Source organism: Etheostoma cragini, chromosome 1 (genome assembly GCF_013103735.1).
Source record: "Etheostoma cragini isolate CJK2018 chromosome 1, CSU_Ecrag_1.0, whole genome shotgun sequence".
Classification (NCBI taxonomy): domain Eukaryota; kingdom Metazoa; phylum Chordata; class Actinopteri; order Perciformes; family Percidae; genus Etheostoma; species Etheostoma cragini.
In genome coordinates, this window is record NC_048407.1 from 29,421,288 (window position 1) to 29,439,799 (window position 18,512).

General features: G+C 40.0%; 2 protein-coding genes across 8 annotated transcripts in view; both read right to left on the reverse strand.

Moving 5' to 3' along the window:
• LOC117947188 (thrombospondin type-1 domain-containing protein 4-like) overlaps positions 1 to 1,469 on the reverse strand; it is a 45,454-nt gene extending 43,985 nt beyond the window's left edge. For all 3 annotated transcript variants that reach the window (XM_034875867.1, XM_034875859.1, XM_034875850.1), the window contains exons 1-3: positions 1,164 to 1,469; positions 505 to 559; positions 177 to 246 (exon numbers count right to left, since the gene is read on the reverse strand). In XM_034875867.1, the coding sequence (XP_034731758.1) occupies positions 177 to 246; positions 505 to 533 (99 nt within the window). In that variant the 5' untranslated portion in view covers positions 534 to 559; positions 1,164 to 1,469. The remainder of the gene's footprint in view (positions 1 to 176; positions 247 to 504; positions 560 to 1,163) is intronic.
• Positions 1,470 to 5,417: 3,948 nt separating this feature from the next.
• LOC117946698 (leucine-rich repeat-containing protein 49) overlaps positions 5,418 to 18,512 on the reverse strand; it is a 36,334-nt gene continuing 23,239 nt past the window's right edge. For all 5 annotated transcript variants that reach the window (XM_034875019.1, XM_034875010.1, XM_034875038.1 and 2 more), the window contains 5 exons: positions 13,588 to 13,822; positions 11,991 to 12,176; positions 10,875 to 10,984; positions 7,968 to 8,121; positions 5,418 to 6,241 (listed from right to left, as the gene is read on the reverse strand). In XM_034875019.1, coding sequence (XP_034730910.1) covers positions 6,026 to 6,241; positions 7,968 to 8,121; positions 10,875 to 10,984; positions 11,991 to 12,176; positions 13,588 to 13,822 — 901 coding nt within the window. In that variant the 3' untranslated portion in view covers positions 5,418 to 6,025. The remainder of the gene's footprint in view (positions 6,242 to 7,967; positions 8,122 to 10,874; positions 10,985 to 11,990; positions 12,177 to 13,587; positions 13,823 to 18,512) is intronic.

The window sequence follows — 18,512 nt, forward strand, 5'->3', positions numbered from 1 at the left end:
AAGATACTATCATGCATGCCATGTCCCACAAAAAAGAACGTTCCACTTGCCAACCATGCGATCAGACTGATTCCTGGAAATTTTGCACCTTTGTGTGCACGAGGGTGTCAAATAGATGACACTTTCTAGAACATAGATTTTTGTGTAGCAACATTTGCTACACAATTGCTGCTCACCTTTCTGTGGTCAGCTGTGTGCTGGCAGTCCAGGAGGTCTGACCAAAGCAACAGCAGGAAGACGGAAGGCCTACAGGAAACAGACAGAAGTGATACTGGTGATACTGGTTGTTTTAATTACAGTAAGTGGCATTGTTGGTTTAGAATCAATAATGTACATATTGTTGTAGTGCTAATAAAATATCGCTTATTTAAAAGATTAATGAGTAGTCAGAGGACATAAAATAGAAACAAAGAGATTTATCATCATTCAAATACAAATTAATACAATAACGTTAAACAAATAAGTAATCCATAATTGAAACAATCACTGAGAATCTGGGTTTACCTGACAATCCAGACACAGGCGTCCTGCATAGCTCCTGGATTCTTAAAGTTGGACTCTTGAGTGAAAATTGAGAAGTTCACATTAGCGTACACAACTAAGTCATACTGACATTTTCAACACTAATGCTGTTCTGTGGCAACCAAGCATAGAGGCCTCTAATCACTATCCATCTACAGAATATCATTTTGTGTGCTGTAGTGTAAATATCCCAGGGATATCAAAATCCTGAAACTTTTTCAACTGCCACTACATCCATGTGCTTGACAGTCTCTAAAGACAGTGACTCAGAGAACACAGAAACGACTTCTACCCAGTTGACCACGTGAGTTGACCTCTATGGCTTCTTACTCCTAATGAAGAAGCCCCCCTGCTGAAAAACCGCTACCCTATGTCTGAGGTCCAGTTAGGGAAAGACTTTCACTTCTCACCCCAGATAACGTATCTCACCTTTGTTGTCAAAATTAAGTTAACTGAACCAGACAGGATGGTCAAAAAAAGTCCTGCACACTTTATAGCGTGCAAATCAGAGGAATAACATACAGATTACACATGCAATGATTATAGGGAATGAAGAAAATTCCTCAGAAAGCCCATATTGTTAATTCATAACTGAACTAATAATCAACATTAACAGCCCATATTTCATTATGTCGACTTACCTCTGGGTCACGGGTACGGTGAAATATTTGCTACCTCACTGTACTTTCGAATGATTGTGTCCTCCACGGTTCGTTCCCAAACGCAGGTATCCTCACGTTCGAAACTTTAATCCAGGTGAAAATTCAGGGTTTACCTAGAGAGACTTTGTGATAAACCATTTAAGTCAGTAAATCCGTATCCAGAGGTGTGAATTAAATCCTGGCGCAGTAGAAACTCCGGACCTTGGTCATCATGGTGATTCCGGCGGTTCTGCTTTTACGCACAAAGACACAGAATGACAGAAAGCTGGAAACCGACACGGGAGAAAGAAAACAACCTCTGCTGCGCCCTCTGCCGCAATAACCACTCTGTGTGTGTATGTGTGTGTGCGTGTGTGTGCGCGTGTGTGTGTGTGTGTGTGTGTGTGTGTAAAAATGTAGGTGTGTCTCCACCTTTTTCCACTCCGTGAGTGGAGTGTGTGGAAGAAAGAGAATCCAGTGTCTCTCTTACACTCATCTTTCTCAAACTGAAATGTGCATATTGGATCCACAGACAGGTGAACGATCTCACCAACAGGGATATGGCCAAATGCATTCAGTGTTGCCAGGTGTACAAATGAGTAGCAAAGTAAGCTTAAGTTATTCCTTTTGTTTGGCATTTAATTTAGCACATGCATGGTGTTACTTTTGATTTTGTAACATTGTTAAAAAGAAGTAGGATGACACTCACACAACTAAACAGTATTATATAAAATGTGCTTTCAACAGGAGTAACGGGTCAGTTTCCAAATCACAGATATGACTATATTCCCACTTCTTACTGTGGTATCTTGCCATGACTATGAAAAAACTAATTTGTCTTGGTGATGACACATTGGCCGCACTCCTCATACTTCAGTTGACGCTGTTGGCTGATGGGATTGGTCATTGATGCTTTAGTCAGTGGTACAAAATGGGACCAGAGTGCACAGAAAAAAACAAAACAATGGAAGACTGAAAACAGCTGTATTGTTTTCTCAAATGTAGAAAAATGACTAACAAGTTGGGGTGACATGTACTGGATAATAATCTACTAATAAGCACCATCAAGACAATTAATTCAAGTATGTCACCCAGACCCAGCCATGACTTACTTTGGTGTCCAAAAACAAAAAAACTAAATTGCATGAACTAAAAGGCCTTTAAATCCAATTAACAATGGGACTTGGTTGTAAAAAAGCCTCCTTATTTATCAGGGTGCACCCCAGAGCATGTTATGGATTTACAGCTTGCAGAAGGGGAGTGTGGTGAAACTTTTTCCAAGGCAAAATCACTGACATTCACTTATTGTCATATTCATAACCTGAAAAAGCTTGGTGTGCTGTTGTGTTTAGCCTGTTTGTTTAATTTGACAAAACAAAACAGAGCCATGCATGGTTCAGATGTTTACACCACACTGTTTGTGTATGACATATAGTAGGCATGTCATTAGTGCCATTGTCTTTAAACATGCCAGCTTGACATTTGCTTCATTATGTATCCACACATAATCTGTAAATACAGTGAAATTGAGTGTGTAGATGCATCTACAAATGTAAGTTTGTGAATCCATCCGCTCATTCGTGTGCTACTGCGACTCATGTCTCTAAGTATCTGCAAGGGAGCTGGTCCTGTTGTTGCCCCCACTGACTGTCCTCACTGGTGCGTAGATGTTGATACTGCTCAGGAATTTGCCTTTATCCCCAATGTTTCCAAACCCTTCAAAAGCAAAAAAGCTTCCAATTAAAGCGTTGTTAACGAACCGTTTCGGATGACCCAACGAAGGCCTCTCCAGACGAGATCTGTAGAGAATATCTGTTGCCTGACACTGGACAAAAATATGCAATACGACATGCCACTGGACAGACACTACACTGAAAAAAAATCATTGATACGTTAACAAAATAATATATAGTACGTTACTTTAGTAGGCCTATTTGCAAAAAGAAATGAATTAGTTAATCTAATCATTGGTTAATAAAGCTTGAACAAACCAGCTAGAATACTGGCCTAGTAACAAAAATAATATGATCTGATTCACAATATTAAAAAGAGAAATAAGAAAGACAAAATGGTCAATTTAGAAAAAAGCAAAATATGTTGCTAATTTCTCAGATTTTCTGTTGCTTTAGGTAAAGATTTAGATTTTTTAAAACCTCCACATTTAAAATTTACAGTCTGGGGTGGTGATTTTTTGCAGTGCACGGCTAACAATAAACAATGCACTTGGTTCATTCCAAGAGAAACTAATAGTTGGTCCTGTGAGGTGGAACGAATTGGCAGCCGTGTCTCCAGACTAGACAAAAGTCTATCAGACGACCGAGCACATCAACACTGCAGCATCCAAACCAATGCTTAGTTTTACTGCTTGTCTGCACCCAAACACAAATTGTAAAGATAATATCACATTACCGTAATATTTGGGGAAAGGGCATACAGTGCAATAAAGCTGCTGTCACACAATGACTACTGCTGTAGAGCTGAATGAAAACAAGTTCAGGCATGTTCTCTGGGGGTTATCAAGAAGTGTTCTGGGAAATGTACGTAACTAGACTTGAGGTACACAAAGCAGGCTAAGAGAAAGTGGGACCAACAAACATGAAATCATATGTATATATATATAACTCTTCAATTCCTGAGTCCTTCTTGGCATTTTGCATTGGCAATTCTTTTTTCCAAAACTGCCTTGAAAAAAGATTATATATATATATATATATATATATATATATACAGTATATATACTGTATATAATTTATAATTTCTTACTTGTAGATTTTTTTACTAGTGTAATTCCCTTTTAAAATGGATATTCATTTTGATAAAGAAGCTAAATTTCCCTTTAAAGTACATACATAATCATACATTTAAATAGATAATTTGTCTGGTGTTTAAATTCCTGCCAAACCATGTGGTGAGTGGAGTCTTGTAACAAAGAGGTTGCTTGTTAAGTTGCTGCAACAGCCAACAGACACCCAGTCCTCACTGAGTGCCAGTTATTATTAATGGTTAATAGAATGGGACAAGATGCCTTCAAATGTTCCTATGGATCATATTAGAGGGTAGTAATAACAATCTCTTGCATAAAACAATTGAACCAAAAAAATGTATGACCCTTAAACAATGCCCTCACTCTTGGCCAAATATGGAAAGCATCCATAAAGAAAAAATAATGAAAAAAAACTTTGAATTTGAGCAACATATTGATTGTGTGTTATTACTCACCAAGACATATGGACCTCATGTTTATTTGTTGAGCTGTTAACTGTGTGGGCCTTAGGAATTATTTCACTCTTTGGACTTCTAAACTGCCTTCCAACAATAAGACATTGTTGCTGCTCTCAGCTTCTGTGTCTGCGTGCCATCACTAGTCATGGAGTTCTGTCAGTCCTTTGGGACCAAGCTCCTTTCACAGCGTTGACAGCCGTAGTCCCATGAAATGACTAAATGTGTCAGCACAAAGCATAGCAGACATTTGCACCGAATGGTTTCTTGTTAAAGAAAACTAAACATTGCATTTATTTTTCATGTCTGTTTGAGAGCTTTATGGACAGGTACCTCCAAAACTACTTTCTGTGTACCACCTGGATGATTGAGAAGAACATTTACACATTGATAGGAACAGATTATTTCAGAATAATCATCACCATTTAAAACCAAAGAACAAGCCAACACCAGAATGAGACAAACGTGTGCAATATACAAACGGACGTCTTGTCTTCTTCTTTAACCAGTTAACAAGGCCTTGACGTCCTGTGAAGTGGATGACATTGAACAGCAGTGGCAGTCAACTACTTGGTCAGTGTTTGTGATGCTGTTTGACACTCCCTCCACCTGCAGTTGCTCCTTCAGGCTGGTGGTGTGTTTTCCGCCAACATGCCTGATTAAATAAGGGTTAAAAAATTCTTTGCGTAATGGTTTGAGTGAAGGGAGCAGGAACAGGTGGTGAAAAACTGGTGAAGCATCTACGCCTTCAGGGACATTCCAGTATGAGTTCAAACTACCCAGAGGACCCTATATTATTCCCTGGGTCTGCTACCCGCGCACTCTAACACGCATGCATGCATGAGGTGTTGTTAATGCTGACTTCAAGATGATGGTCAAGTCTAAGAGATGACTGTGAGCATTAATGTATTTTAGAGGAAGTCTCATTAGATAGGAACGGGTGAACACATACACCAAGCAAAACAGCTGATCTGAACCCATTTGATACCATGACAGATTTCCAGGACGAAATGCATGCAAACCATGTACACAAACTGAGTGTTAATACAGAATTGTTTAATACTAAGTACAATACAGAAAATCAGTGATAAACAAAGAAAAGTCCTTGTCCTTGGTTGTGCCCTTCTTTTTAGGTCAGACAGGAGAAAGTGAGACAGTGATGCGTGAAACATTAGTTAAGACACAGAAAAATCCTTCTAGTCTCAACAAAAGAGACACCGGCCATTTTCAGCTGATAACATTAACCGTGAAGAGGGGTCATTCAGAAAGCTTTAAAAGTGAAGAGTATGCTCCGTAGGGACCACATTGCACTGGGAGTCAATTAGTCCCTTTAACTTTCTTCAAGTATGTTACAGCTCCAAGCATTGATGACTCTAACAGTGTGTTTTCAGTGAAAATCTACATTCAATCAAGGTGGATTTGTCATGATAACTTCTTTAAAAAAAAGTCTACAGCCATCTTAAAGACCTTCCCACACACTGGGGGATGACAGATTTTAGTTTCTAACGATTTTAATAACTGATAGTCAGTGATGATAAGTCACTGAGAGATGACGTGAATGGAGTTTGAGATGATGCCCTGGGGCGCCAGGTAAAGCTATGTCCACATGTGTTTGTGTGTGTGTAGTCTAAGAGTGAATGACTTCACTTGGTCTCAGAGATCCTCGCAAGGCTGGCTTGGCGGAAGGCCGCTCGGTCCCTCATTTCCAACACACAGTCCCTCACCATCTCAGCAAACATGGAGGGCCAGAGCTTGTGAAGTGCCTCACCCTTCAGATTGGTGTCTGATGCCCTTTGGACCAACTCCTGTAGGTACTGCTCTATCATAGCAGCACGTTCTGATGACTCCACAGTGCCCTCCTGTGAGGAAAATAAGAGAATTATCAGGCCTGTTGAGTACATTAAGGTGAGGTGTGGTGGCATGAAAATCATAGGAGGAAGGGGTAAAGCTTGCATACTTGGTACTATCATTGACAAAAAGAAGGATATTTGGATCTAGGTCTTAAAAAAAGATGTATCTTAATTTAAAATGAAACAATTGATTGAAATAAAAGTTGCACTACGATGCATTTTTCAAATCTGTACCAGGAGAAAAATGTGCATCCACTCCTTGGTGGACGCAGGTTTTCAAAGTAAAAGAGGCAATTTGAACACAAGGCAGAAAAGTAATGGTACAATCTAAAATGTGCCACTCCACACCCCCTGGAAGGGACGTTGTAATTTTATTATGAATGCATTTGTGCTGCTTTAACTTATTGGTGTTGTTTGTTGATAGAATTAACCTTCCATTATTCCAAACCCTATTTATTTACTGTGGCAGAAATAAAAATTGAGTTATGTTTTGGACTTGGAGCACAGCATGGTTTTAAACAACAATAGCATAGAAAGTAAAATCAGATGTTGGTGTTGCAATGGTGCATTCAGCAAAACATCTGTGATTGCAGGTGCCCACATAATTGGCCTTCATTTATGAAATGTGCGTACAACCTAAAAGAGGCGTAGGACGGGCATACACCGATTCCTACCCAAAAAAGAAGGTGGGAGCGTAGGCTGGGAAAGCAGTGGGGAGGAGGACACGCACACTCCCTCAAAGCTGTTGCCTCCTGGCTCTGACTCATGAAAAAACACAAGTAAAATAATAATAAAAAACACTGCATAAACTCCGCTACTCTGTGTTTATTAAAATATAGGTACACCTACATGTAGGCCTAAGAGATTGCAATATAAGCTTGTGTATTACTATTAGGAATAAAGCATACATATGTCAAGGATGTATAAATTAAATAAACTTTAGCTGGAGTACGATTTTTTTCAGCAACACTGTTGACCGCATCAGTGATCTCTTTCTATTCTACATTCTTTTTACAGCCTATATATAGGCTGCCAAATAGGACACACGTTACTGAAAATGAAACTGAGATGTCAGGGCTTCAATTTCCATCTCTGAAAAGTGCCGGTTCTTAGCCGGATTACGTCTCGCCATGTCGTAAAAAGTAGGGGCGAGGCCTCAAAACCGAGAATATATTGGGGGGTGATATTTAAATCATGATTGTTTCCAGCTGCTGCATTCATTAACGTACGACCATTCTTACACTCTGATTAATGTGATACAAACGTTTCATGAATCCCACGTGAAGCCTGTCAAAAGAGGAGTTCTGCGCTCATATCTGCGCTGGTTTCTTCGTTAGGTAGATAAATGAGGGCCACTAACTTTTGTGACATGCATGCAGTCACACACCAATTATACAGGGTGGAGGGCGAGTGTTGATTCCTGTCTGACGGTGTGCTAGATTTATAATGCCATAACACTGATGCCTTTCACATCGAAATACTTGTGAGTTTGTTAAACCTCACACAGATTTACTGCAAGATCAAATCCGTTTTATTGGTTAAACTGATTTCAAAGAGACGTAGGCGGACATATAGTGGGGTTTAGGTATGTGACTCCAAAACCCAGTTGGGAGTTGGTATACAAATGGATTGATGTGGTACTCCCACTAACCTTTACTAACTTTTCAGTAACATTCAAGATTTGTTGCAGTTGTCTCAAACCACTAGGCCAAAAAAATAACTGTTTAGTGCTGACCTCAGGGCTCTCTGCACTGCAGTCTCTGCTTGGGTAGTTGAACAGCGCCCTGCTCAGGCCTTCTCCCAGGAGCTTCCCATTATCTCGCAGCTCCTCTGGACTCAGTCCTGCCCGCCTGCCACGTCCCTCTAACAGGAATTGTAGCTGACGCTTCCTTCAGGGTGAAGAGAGAAGAATGAGTTAGACAGAGTGAATAGACACCTAAGGAGAAACAGTGGCAGAAAGTGAGTGACACCAAGGTAATAAAGGTGTGTTCTTGTATCCCTCAAATAAAATGTTTTACCTCAGTGAGAGTCAAACTGTCACACAAAGAAATAGTAATATTTTTACATTTTAATACCTTTTCATAAATGTTTTGATTGAAATGTGTGTGTGTGTGTGTGTGTGTGTGTGTGTGTGTGTGTGTGTGTGTGTGTGTGTGTGTGTGTGTGTGTGTGTGTGTGTGTGTGTGTGTGTTTGTGTGTGTATTTCAGGCCTGTGTAAAAAAATATAGTGTCAATTGTAACCAGGGGCGGCTGTGGCTCAGTGGTAGAGCGGTTGCCTGCCAATCGGAAGGTTGGTGGTTTGATCCCCGCCCCTGCAGTCATTGTCGAAGTGTCCTTGGGCAAGACACTGAACCCCGAGTTGCCCCCGGTGCTGCGCACCGGAGTGTGAATGTGTGTGAGTGTTTATCTGATGAGCAGGTGGCACCTTGTACGGCAGCCCCGGCCACAGTGTATGAATGTGTGTGAATGGTGAATGTTCCCTGTAGATGTAAAAGCGCTTTGAGCAGTTGTTAAGACTGGAAAAGCGCTATATAAATACAGCACATTTACATTTACATTTAATGTCACCATAGGGATCAATAAAGAGTTAAAATTATTATAAATTAAATTATAACAATTTAGTTGCCAATTGAAGTTTTACAAACACAGCCATTGAAATCTATTTAAAGGTGTAATGAAATATTGTTGCATGTTTGTAAGACAAAAGGCTTTGTATGCAACAACAGCCTTAAGTAGTATAGTGGATTTATTCACTTCCATGTTAAAACTGGTTTTAGTTAATATTTTCCCTTAAGCAAGACCCCTAGTGATGGAATGTGTTAAAATCTGAGAAAGTGAACTCTGCTCGTTTTCCATAAAGGGACAAGTTCAAGGGTCAACAGAGGTTTAAATCAAACCACACTGACAAGCAAAAATGGAAAAGTTTTCCTTACAAACATTTTCTAATAAAACTTGTGCACAGTGCAGAATAATAAATAAACAGCCAAAGAAAGCAGAAGAACCACAAACTATGACAGAGGGACCTTAGGATTTGATGAATTGTAGGATATGTGTTAGCTGGTAGCAAGTATAATGTACCCCTTGCAAGCGATGACTGCAAAAAGCCTTGTTCTGCAGAGAACAGTAATGGTAACTCGTTGCCCTTCAAACTATTTGTCTTGGAAAAAACTAAAAAATCACAGAAGCATGTGTCCAAAACAAACTGTAATCAGAATCTAACAACTAATGATTGCATGCAACATAGACAATGTCACATCTGGGTCCAATGATTGTTTTGGTTACATGTTATCCTATGTGTTAACAAGGCAATACAATTAATGTTCTTTGTGTTGCAAGATACCGTAAAGTCCAGTCTACTAAAATAATATTTGAAAGTATTTAGTGAAATAAGATTCCATAAGGATGAGTATAGGTTTCAGTGATTCTTCACAAGAACCCCTATGATACACATTTACATGAGCAAAGGCTATATTCAGAGCTACACGTACAATTACATCCACAACCCACTTTATTTCACAAACAGTCTACAACAGGAAGGTTTTGGTAGATACAGTTTTTTGATGCCATTATTCAAGTTTAGCAATTCAAATTCAAATATAAATGATTCAAATTCAGGTTCTGGTGGCACATATTTCAGCCCATAGATACAAAGACAAATCAAATGCTGATACGAATATAATCTTCAGCCCTGGGCTGATGCATATTATGTATCCACAGTCCCTATTATTATCTATCCATAACACAGTGTATGTGGGTGAGATGAAGCCGAGAGACAGTTGTCCTAAAGTTTACTTGCAGTTTATTTCAGATTCTGAAAGGACAACTGAGGACACCCAAGGCAGCTCAATACTATTTAATTTGTTTATATTTCATTGAACCTATTGTCACTGTCTTCAACTTCTTAATGTATAAGTCAAATAAATTAATTTCCTTTATTATGTCATCAAAATCGAGGTTATTTAGAGAGATCACATGTAATACAGTTTCCTTAGCCAGTCAATGATTCGACCATGCAATTGTTCAATCTTTGAGAGAATAGTAATACTATTATTATTATTATTATTATTATTATTAACAGTAATATTGTGATGCAGCTTTGCTTTCGACCTTTTAGGCTGCCCATAACCAACCAGATAATGAGAACCATTAAAAAAACGCTCCTGTGCGTGACAAAATTCAGCAGATTTGTGCTTTGCAAAGATTTTTTTTCATTAACCACGAGTGACAGACCTCGAGAGCTTTTGGCTGGTGAGAGAGAAGAATGTCTGTGTCGAAGTGCCAAGAACCCACCCTTACCCAGAGACACATAGTCTAATTCCCCTGGCTCCTCTGTGCCAGGCTGTCTCGCTGTCTCTCTCTCGCATACGCACACACGCACACACGCACACACACACACACACACACACACACACACACACACACACACACACACACACACACACACACACAAACACACACGTATAGAAGCAAAATACACACAGCGTGTATTAGCCTGCATGCTTGCAAGCTGTAACTCACACAATCCACACATTCTGGACATATTCAAACAGACAACTCACACAGTCCAGGACACAGCACACACCTGTTATTTAATTGTAGCTACTGTTATGTTGTGGTTTACTGCCTGATATCAACTTCTCACCTGGATTCCTCTAGCAGCAGGAGGAGCCGGCAACGTGGAGTTTCGGTGGCTGCTATGTGACCCAGTGTCCCAAACACACGCACTGCAGCGATCACATCATTCATGGTGACCTAAGGTAGACGTGCAAGTACACAACAGTAGATACTTGATTGATTGGTAACTCTATGTGTATCTGTAAACTCTGAAAACAGAGAAGTAAGAGTTACAGCTTTGTCATGGGTTATACCATTGAGTCAAAAGTTACAGTCCCTGCACAAAAGTAATGCTGACTGACACAATGTAAAAAGTTATGAAAAAAGAAAAAGCAAGTATAATATAAAATAAAAATCATAAATCAAACAAAGTGTTTACAGAGATCTAATTTAGAAGTACAGTAGATCAATCCAGACATGGGCCCATCATTTAAAAGTATAATATGTAGTCAACTTTACTGTCTTTACTGTTTACTGTTTGTAAACACAGTGTTTCAAGTTGGCCCCTCCTCCCTGGTTCAACATCCAGAGAGAGAGAGAGAGAGAGAGAGAGAGAGAGAGAGAGAGAGAGAGTGTGCAGCGGTGGTCTGGCAAACTTGAGAGTGAATATAGAGAGGGAGCGCCGAACAAAGCAGTGAATCAAGAATAAAATGTTGCTTTCTGATTGTTTCAGGGTGGTTACGTTCTAAAGCACAAATAAACACACACACCTCTGCAGAAAGATGCCTACATTTTATGTGAATGCGTAGCTTTAACCTGTGTGTGTGTGTTTGTGTTGGTATGAGACGTGAGTAGAAAATCAGTGATGAGAACCACAGGCGGTCCATCCTTCCTTTAAATGTAAGGTAAATGTTTGACATTTTGGGAAATAGGCTTATTTGCTTTCTGGCAGAGGGTTCGATGAGATGAGTTGGACATTTTGTATAGATATGATACAAACAAGATCTAGTGGCAGTGTGAGTGTTCCTCAGGTCCTTGAGCTAAGCTAGGCTAACCAGCAGCTCAAAGTCTAGAAGCCTTACATTTAACGGGAAGAACCTCTCCACCAGTAAGCCTAGTGTAGTTTCCATAAAGTCAAACTATTTAACCTTCAAATTTGTTACTATATTTCGTTCTTAAAAAGGTGGCAGGAGGAATGCATTACCTCCTGGCCGTTGATCTTCTGCAGGTTGAAGTGGTGGAGGCGGTAGAGGAGGAAGGAGCGCCAAAGAGCCAGACTGACCACTGGGTTGCCCTCTGGATGGATGGTCAGCTGGTCCAGACGCCTCACCTGAGTCAAGGCAGCCAGCTGGGGCAGACGGCTGATGTTGGTTTCCAAGAAGATCAGGTGCTGCAGAAAGAGTAACAAGTTGGTTTCAGAGATGTGGAATGATAAAGCAACTGTATATTTGTATATTTTTTTCCTCTTGGAGAAATCAATGAAAAACTATATGCATTCAGGAAACTGTAAGGTGCTTTGGATAAAAATATCCCCCTAATTATACTGTATGTTACATGAGCAAAGTGTTTTGTTCCATAATATTTCATATAAAGGATATAGCCCACTTAAAAAAAATACTTAAAACAGGTTTATTTCAACCATTGCGCTCTTAACCCCAGCAGACACAGAAAAAAAAATGACAAATTTGGTTGGGAGCAGTTCTGCCACAAAAAAAAAACAATAATAAATTGGATGTTTTTGTGCAGGATGTTTAAATCGACCATAATTGGATTTCCCTTTACTATGACTTTTCAGACCCAATTCCCAAATATTCAAGGACACCACTTGGGAAAAATGCATGCCTTAAGAAGTTTAAGCCCTGTGGATCTCCTGGGAGAAGTATGCAACGGTTTAGGACACTGATTTGGGTGAAACTGGATCATATTTTAGAGAGACAAAGGTTATCTGTTTTCCCTTTGATTTCTTCCGGCTGCTCTTCCTCAACTCTGTAATTTATAGAGTTTACTGATGGACAGAAAGCGTTACTTGTTGCAAAAGTAACTAACTGCTGATGACTGTAAAGCTGCTGTCAGCTAGTTAGCTCAGTTAACCCGGAGCACTGGGGGACGGTTGATGTTTATACGACTTGTACAGTTGCTTCAGATCGCTAAGTGGGGATTTTTGGGCTGGTGTCGTGCTGTAGCCGGGCCAGTGCGCAGCTGAATCGGGTTCAACAGCCTCTACGGACTTTATGGCAGAGGCAAAAAGACCGAAGAGGACGGTGATGGAGGAAGCTCAGAAGACAAATGGAGAGAGTAACGAGCAAGAGGCTGCCAGACAAGAGTAAATCTTGGACTGGCTTTTAGTCGTGAGAGCCATGTAGAGGCAATCCCAGCCCACCTTTTGTCAGTAGTTTGAGTATTACTTTGAGTAAAAAATATTTGCAAAAAAATATAAAAAGTCAAGCATTTTCATTAACCCATGTCTATTTAGGTCTATTTTCACAAACAATAAAGGATTTTAAGCTCCCGTGGGAACCATGGTCAGATGTACTTAGAATAGTTTGGGACATTTTTTTTACATTGGTTCAGTGGATAAAGGCCAAAGATGATGACAAACAAGAACTGTCAAGATATGAGAGGGCAGGCTCCACCTTCAAAATCCTCTCTCTTTGTGTCATGTCATGGCAGTTTGGTGTTAAATGACACTCATGTAGTACAACAACAACGGAAGGTAAAATGAAAAATGCACACTCTTTTTGTTTCTTCTTTAAGTCATCATAATGCCATGGCTCATTATGGCACGTGTCCAGTCTCCTCACCGATAGATTTGGGAACTTGATCCTTATTCGTGGCAGTGTTGGTACAATGGCGTCAAAGTTGATGTAGCGGAAGGTTATTACAGTGACAGCACCAGCAGTCTGAACTCCCCAGCCCCTCTCCAGGGCCTCCAGGGCTCCGGTTCCAAATAACCGCAGTGTGTCACCATCCAGCTCCGCCAGGTGACTGTCAGAGAGGGACAAGCTCTGAATACTGCCGCTCCCTGCCTCCACAAGCCTGCAAAAAATATTCACACGCACACAAAGACACAGTTTGTTAACCAGTCTTGATGAATGCAAAGAATTTGTTGCCTTGTGAAACCTATATCTTTGGGCCAAAAGTGCTTAGTTCACATTTGTTTGAAAAAGCAAACATTGTGCTAAAAGTAGGAAAAAGCAACATTGCTACAGAACACGCAGGGGTCTAGTCAATGTCCTACTTGTCTTTTTTTAATTGATTTATATTCTGCTATACAACAGTTAAAGTGCCCTTCCTTGATAAGAGAGTCGTGAGAGTGGAGAATCTGGGCGAGTCTCAAGGAGACATAATCTCAATCCCCGGATCCATGTGCTCAGCCCTCTGGGTCTGCTGACTCTCAAGGGACTTTTCAGCATAGCAGGGCATCAGATGGTTACTGGCTGCACGCTACTCAACCCTGATCAGCCCTGCCAACAAACTAATCACCTCTATTCGTATTTCACACCCTCCAAATCACGCCGCAATAGAAAGCATAGTGGTTAGAAGACTAATCCTTTGATTACCTTTTGATCCTTTTGATTTGAGAACTCTAATCCAAGATTCTTGTTGAGAAAAAAAAAAAAATTGTGTTGGGGGTGTAAGAATCAGGGACAGAAAAACAAGAAGGATGGCAGACATACTGTAGACAGAGAGAGTACAAGGAAACAAAATTGAGCAGCACTGTAACTGAATCATTCAAAAAAATAAAAATAAAAAGGCCAACTTTGTTGCAGCTCCTCTCCTCTCTTTACCGGAGAAAAGGAACAGATTCCTCTCTCAACTGAGCAGCAAAAAGAGCATCTAAGATTTGGAGAATCAGACAAACAATTGAAATGGATAATTAAAGGCTTAAATCAAAATGCGAGGTATGCTACAGTAGATGGGATTCTTGGTCAAAAAAATAAGGGGGTCCAGGTAAAGAGAAGAGAGGAGTGATGGAGACAGAGATCAACTTTTCAGTGTGAACAAAACGCCGCCTCTGCACATACTGATGTTCACAATATGAGACTGTAAGTATTCTTAGTTTTCTTTTTTGTCCTAGATCCAAATACATTTGTTTTTACAACCTTAAAAATAATGCCTTAAATAATATAAAATAAAACAATAAAGTTAAAGCTTTTGGTTTCTTACATACAGTTTATAAAGGTCAACCCAATCACATACACATCATTTGGCTGATGCACCATAGTAATATGCTGTTGACTAAGGCTGCAACTAGCAAAAATTATCCTTTTTGATTCATCTGCAGATTATTGTCTTGATTTTTTTTCCCCAACAAGAGTACAAAGATTTTTGGTTTTGAAAAAACAGTTGATTAACTTGTGTAAAGTGATTGTGTTGAAAAGTAAAGATGCTAACCAATAATCATAGTGGAATATTCCTCCAGTCCACATCATATGTGTAAATTGCTAAAAGAGGAACGTGACTCAACATTGACACCAGGTTCTCTGTAGGTGATATAGGTGACTTTTGCCTTGAGTACTTTAACTGATTCATTCTTGTGTACAAGACAGGTGAATGGTCAGATGCCTCAGGAGACGGCAAAGTGAAGGACCAGTTTTCCCACATAGCTGTTAGGCTTTTGGGAAACTTTCTGTGTGGTCCACTCGTGTCTATATAAGTTTACACCGTGACGGAACTCAAAGTCTTCTTCTAGGCCGTAGTCTGCCTTAGAGTTCAGTCAGTTTTAATTAGTTCAGTTAGTTTTTAATACCCTTTGGGAGAGCTACAGCTTTAAAAAAAAAAAAAAGCCACAAATTACACTTGCCAGTACAAACAACAACAAGATTAATCATGTATCACAGTCTGACCCAATAACCCAGTAACTGACAGGGAATAACCTACTCAATCATCATATGTCTCCAGACACTCTAACATGATACCTAAGGTGACCCTCCATGCACCCTGTATAAAAAGCCTTTTTTAATCAAATGTAAGAGATGATCATAGGAAAATATGGGGGGATACCATGGATAAATTAGAGAATGGATATAATGTTGCAGAGAAATTCTTGCTGTAAATTCTTGCTGTAATTAATTGTTTCCCAGTGGCCAACTATAAACTCCTACTAAAAAAATTCCCTGATGGTCAAGATTTCAAAACAGATAGTATCTGTAAAACTTTTGGAGGTTCCCTTTAACAACACAGTACTACTCTGGTTCCTTGTTACAAGGGTGGTGATGAGTGGATATAACAAATGCCTTTGGTGTGGGAGATCTGCGTTCGATTCCCACTGATACATCAACCAATGTGTCCCTGAGCAAGACACTGAACCCCTAATTGCTCCAGAGGCGTGATGATTTAGAGGCTGATATATAGCAAATTGTAAAATGCTTTGGATTTTAAAAAAAGCATCAGCTAAATGACGTATAATGTAATGTAACAAGGGCATTGACAGATGTGAAAAGGCCTCAAAATAGTGGATTCTTGCAATAAGTACAGCTACAAAAGCAGGTATGCGTAGATACATTTTATTCAAGCGGAAAGAACATTGACTGAGTGCAGGTGTGATGCTTAAAGCATTAAAACCCAGTAGTGAAGAAATGTTTAAATTGCAAAGTCCAAGTGACTTGACCATCAATAGACGGGGAGGCGCCAGACACTGAAATACATTAATCATCAGGATATGCCACGCCTCCAACATGTAAGATTGCCAAAGGCAGTTAATCAGGATGAGTTGGTAGAGCATTGCAGGAAATGGAGCATAACATGTAGATAAGTCACGTTAAGAATGAGCGTAATTTCTGTGCGCCTGGAAGTGTGCCATTAACACACTCAGCACTGTGTCATGTATTGTTCCCCACATAATGGCAGCTGAAAGGCTGCCAGGTGGCCCCAAATCCCCTTGCGACATGAATCAAGCAACTAACACTGTCTCACATTGCTGAGAGAAGATGCAAACAAGGTGGGGAAAACCAAATAAAAAGTCTGTCATATTACATGGATCCTGCTCTAGCCTATTAGACTCTGAATCTAATTTAATTAGGGCTATCTCACTTAATCCACTACAACTTTTTTTAAAAGGACATCCATCCATCATCTCTCAACAACTTAATCCCCCCAAAGACATGGCTTGTAGCACACACGTCTCCAATTGCCTAAATACTGGGTGGGAGTGACGGGTTTGAAACAGTACCCTCTGAGCAGTTATTTCAAATGAGCGTTTTATCATTTCACTGTTAAAAAGTGAAAACAAATGGTTCAAGTGGCAGTTACTGGTGCAGTGCAGATGTGCTGGGTGCCAAGTGGTGCAGACTACTGCTGTAAAGTTTGTTTCTACAGTATTTGGTGTTTTTGGATCTAAGGTTTCATTTAAGAAGCCTGTTAAACGTCTTTCTCACCATTGTAGGGATAAATCACATATGTGCCTGCAAAACCACCTCTTCAGGGTCTCAGGCTAAATCTTTTTGTTTTAAATGAATGAATGAATAGTACAAAGGCCTTTGCATCTCCCCACACGGTGATCAACACAACTATTGGATTTCTGAGAACTAACTCTTTCACTGCCATTCTCCCCTTAACCCTTCTCACAGGGAAAATCCATCCATCCATCCATCTTCGACCGCTTATCCGGTATCGGGTCGCGGGGGCAGCAGCTCCAGCAGGGGACCCCAAACTTCCCTTTCCCGAGCCACATCAACAGGGAAAATAATGTTCACAAATGTTCATTATCATAGTGATTGGCAACAACGGACATCTTGATTAAATCATAATTATCAGAGACTAAAATCATTTAGAAATCCTGAATGAATGATAATTAATTTTACATAGCAACAGATCTTATCATTAAAAAAAGTCATAGTGTGTCAAATGACGCATATAATGTTCTGACTTTTCTAAACTTAATCAATTAAAGTTGTGTTATACTCTTAAATTGTCTCTAGTTTAGGTGACAGTCCTCAGAAGCAGGCTTGGAATTAAAGAGATACGTAGACGAAAGTCCCCAGTTTGTTGTTCGATAAAGAAACACACATAATAGTTAGCCGTGCTCCCCAGGCTTTTACTGAGCAGATGCAGATGTGTAGATGTGCCAGGCCTAGACCCTGACCTGAATGGGAAACTGAGAATCTGTTGAGATTCTGGAGTAGCAGGATTATGGATGACCTGCAACAAAACCACACCCTGTCTCTTCAGGGTGCAAATGAAGAAAAAAAACACCTCCTGCTGTTGGATTTCTGAGAATTCCCACCCCCGTTGACTTGATCCGCAATGTCACCCATTAGAGGCAAGAGTGTTGATTCACAGGCCTCAAAAACCAGAGACAAGGTCATCGATTTTTTGCCCCTTCATGCTCTTTTGGGAAGGATGATATAGCTCTAGTATCTAGTAGCTCAACAGCTATCAGAGGTAATCTGGGCTACACTGTATACTCACAATAACCCTTCAATAAATTAAAACACTGGTGAACAAAGCTACCTTTAAATGTCCCACCTACTGTACACATTCTCAGGTATTTAAAGATTTTACCTTATGACCTTTTAGTTACAGATCTTGCCTATCTTTCAAGTTATTGGTAGTGCCAGGGTTTGTAAAGGCCCTTGGTATGTTGTCATTCAATATAAGACAAAGTGACACAACTCCCATCTGAAACAAGTGTGGTAGATTGGATTGCGTGAGTCCTGTTCATCACCATAACCTGTTAATCCACATGACTGAAGTTATAATGGACCCGGTATAGGATAGCCACTGC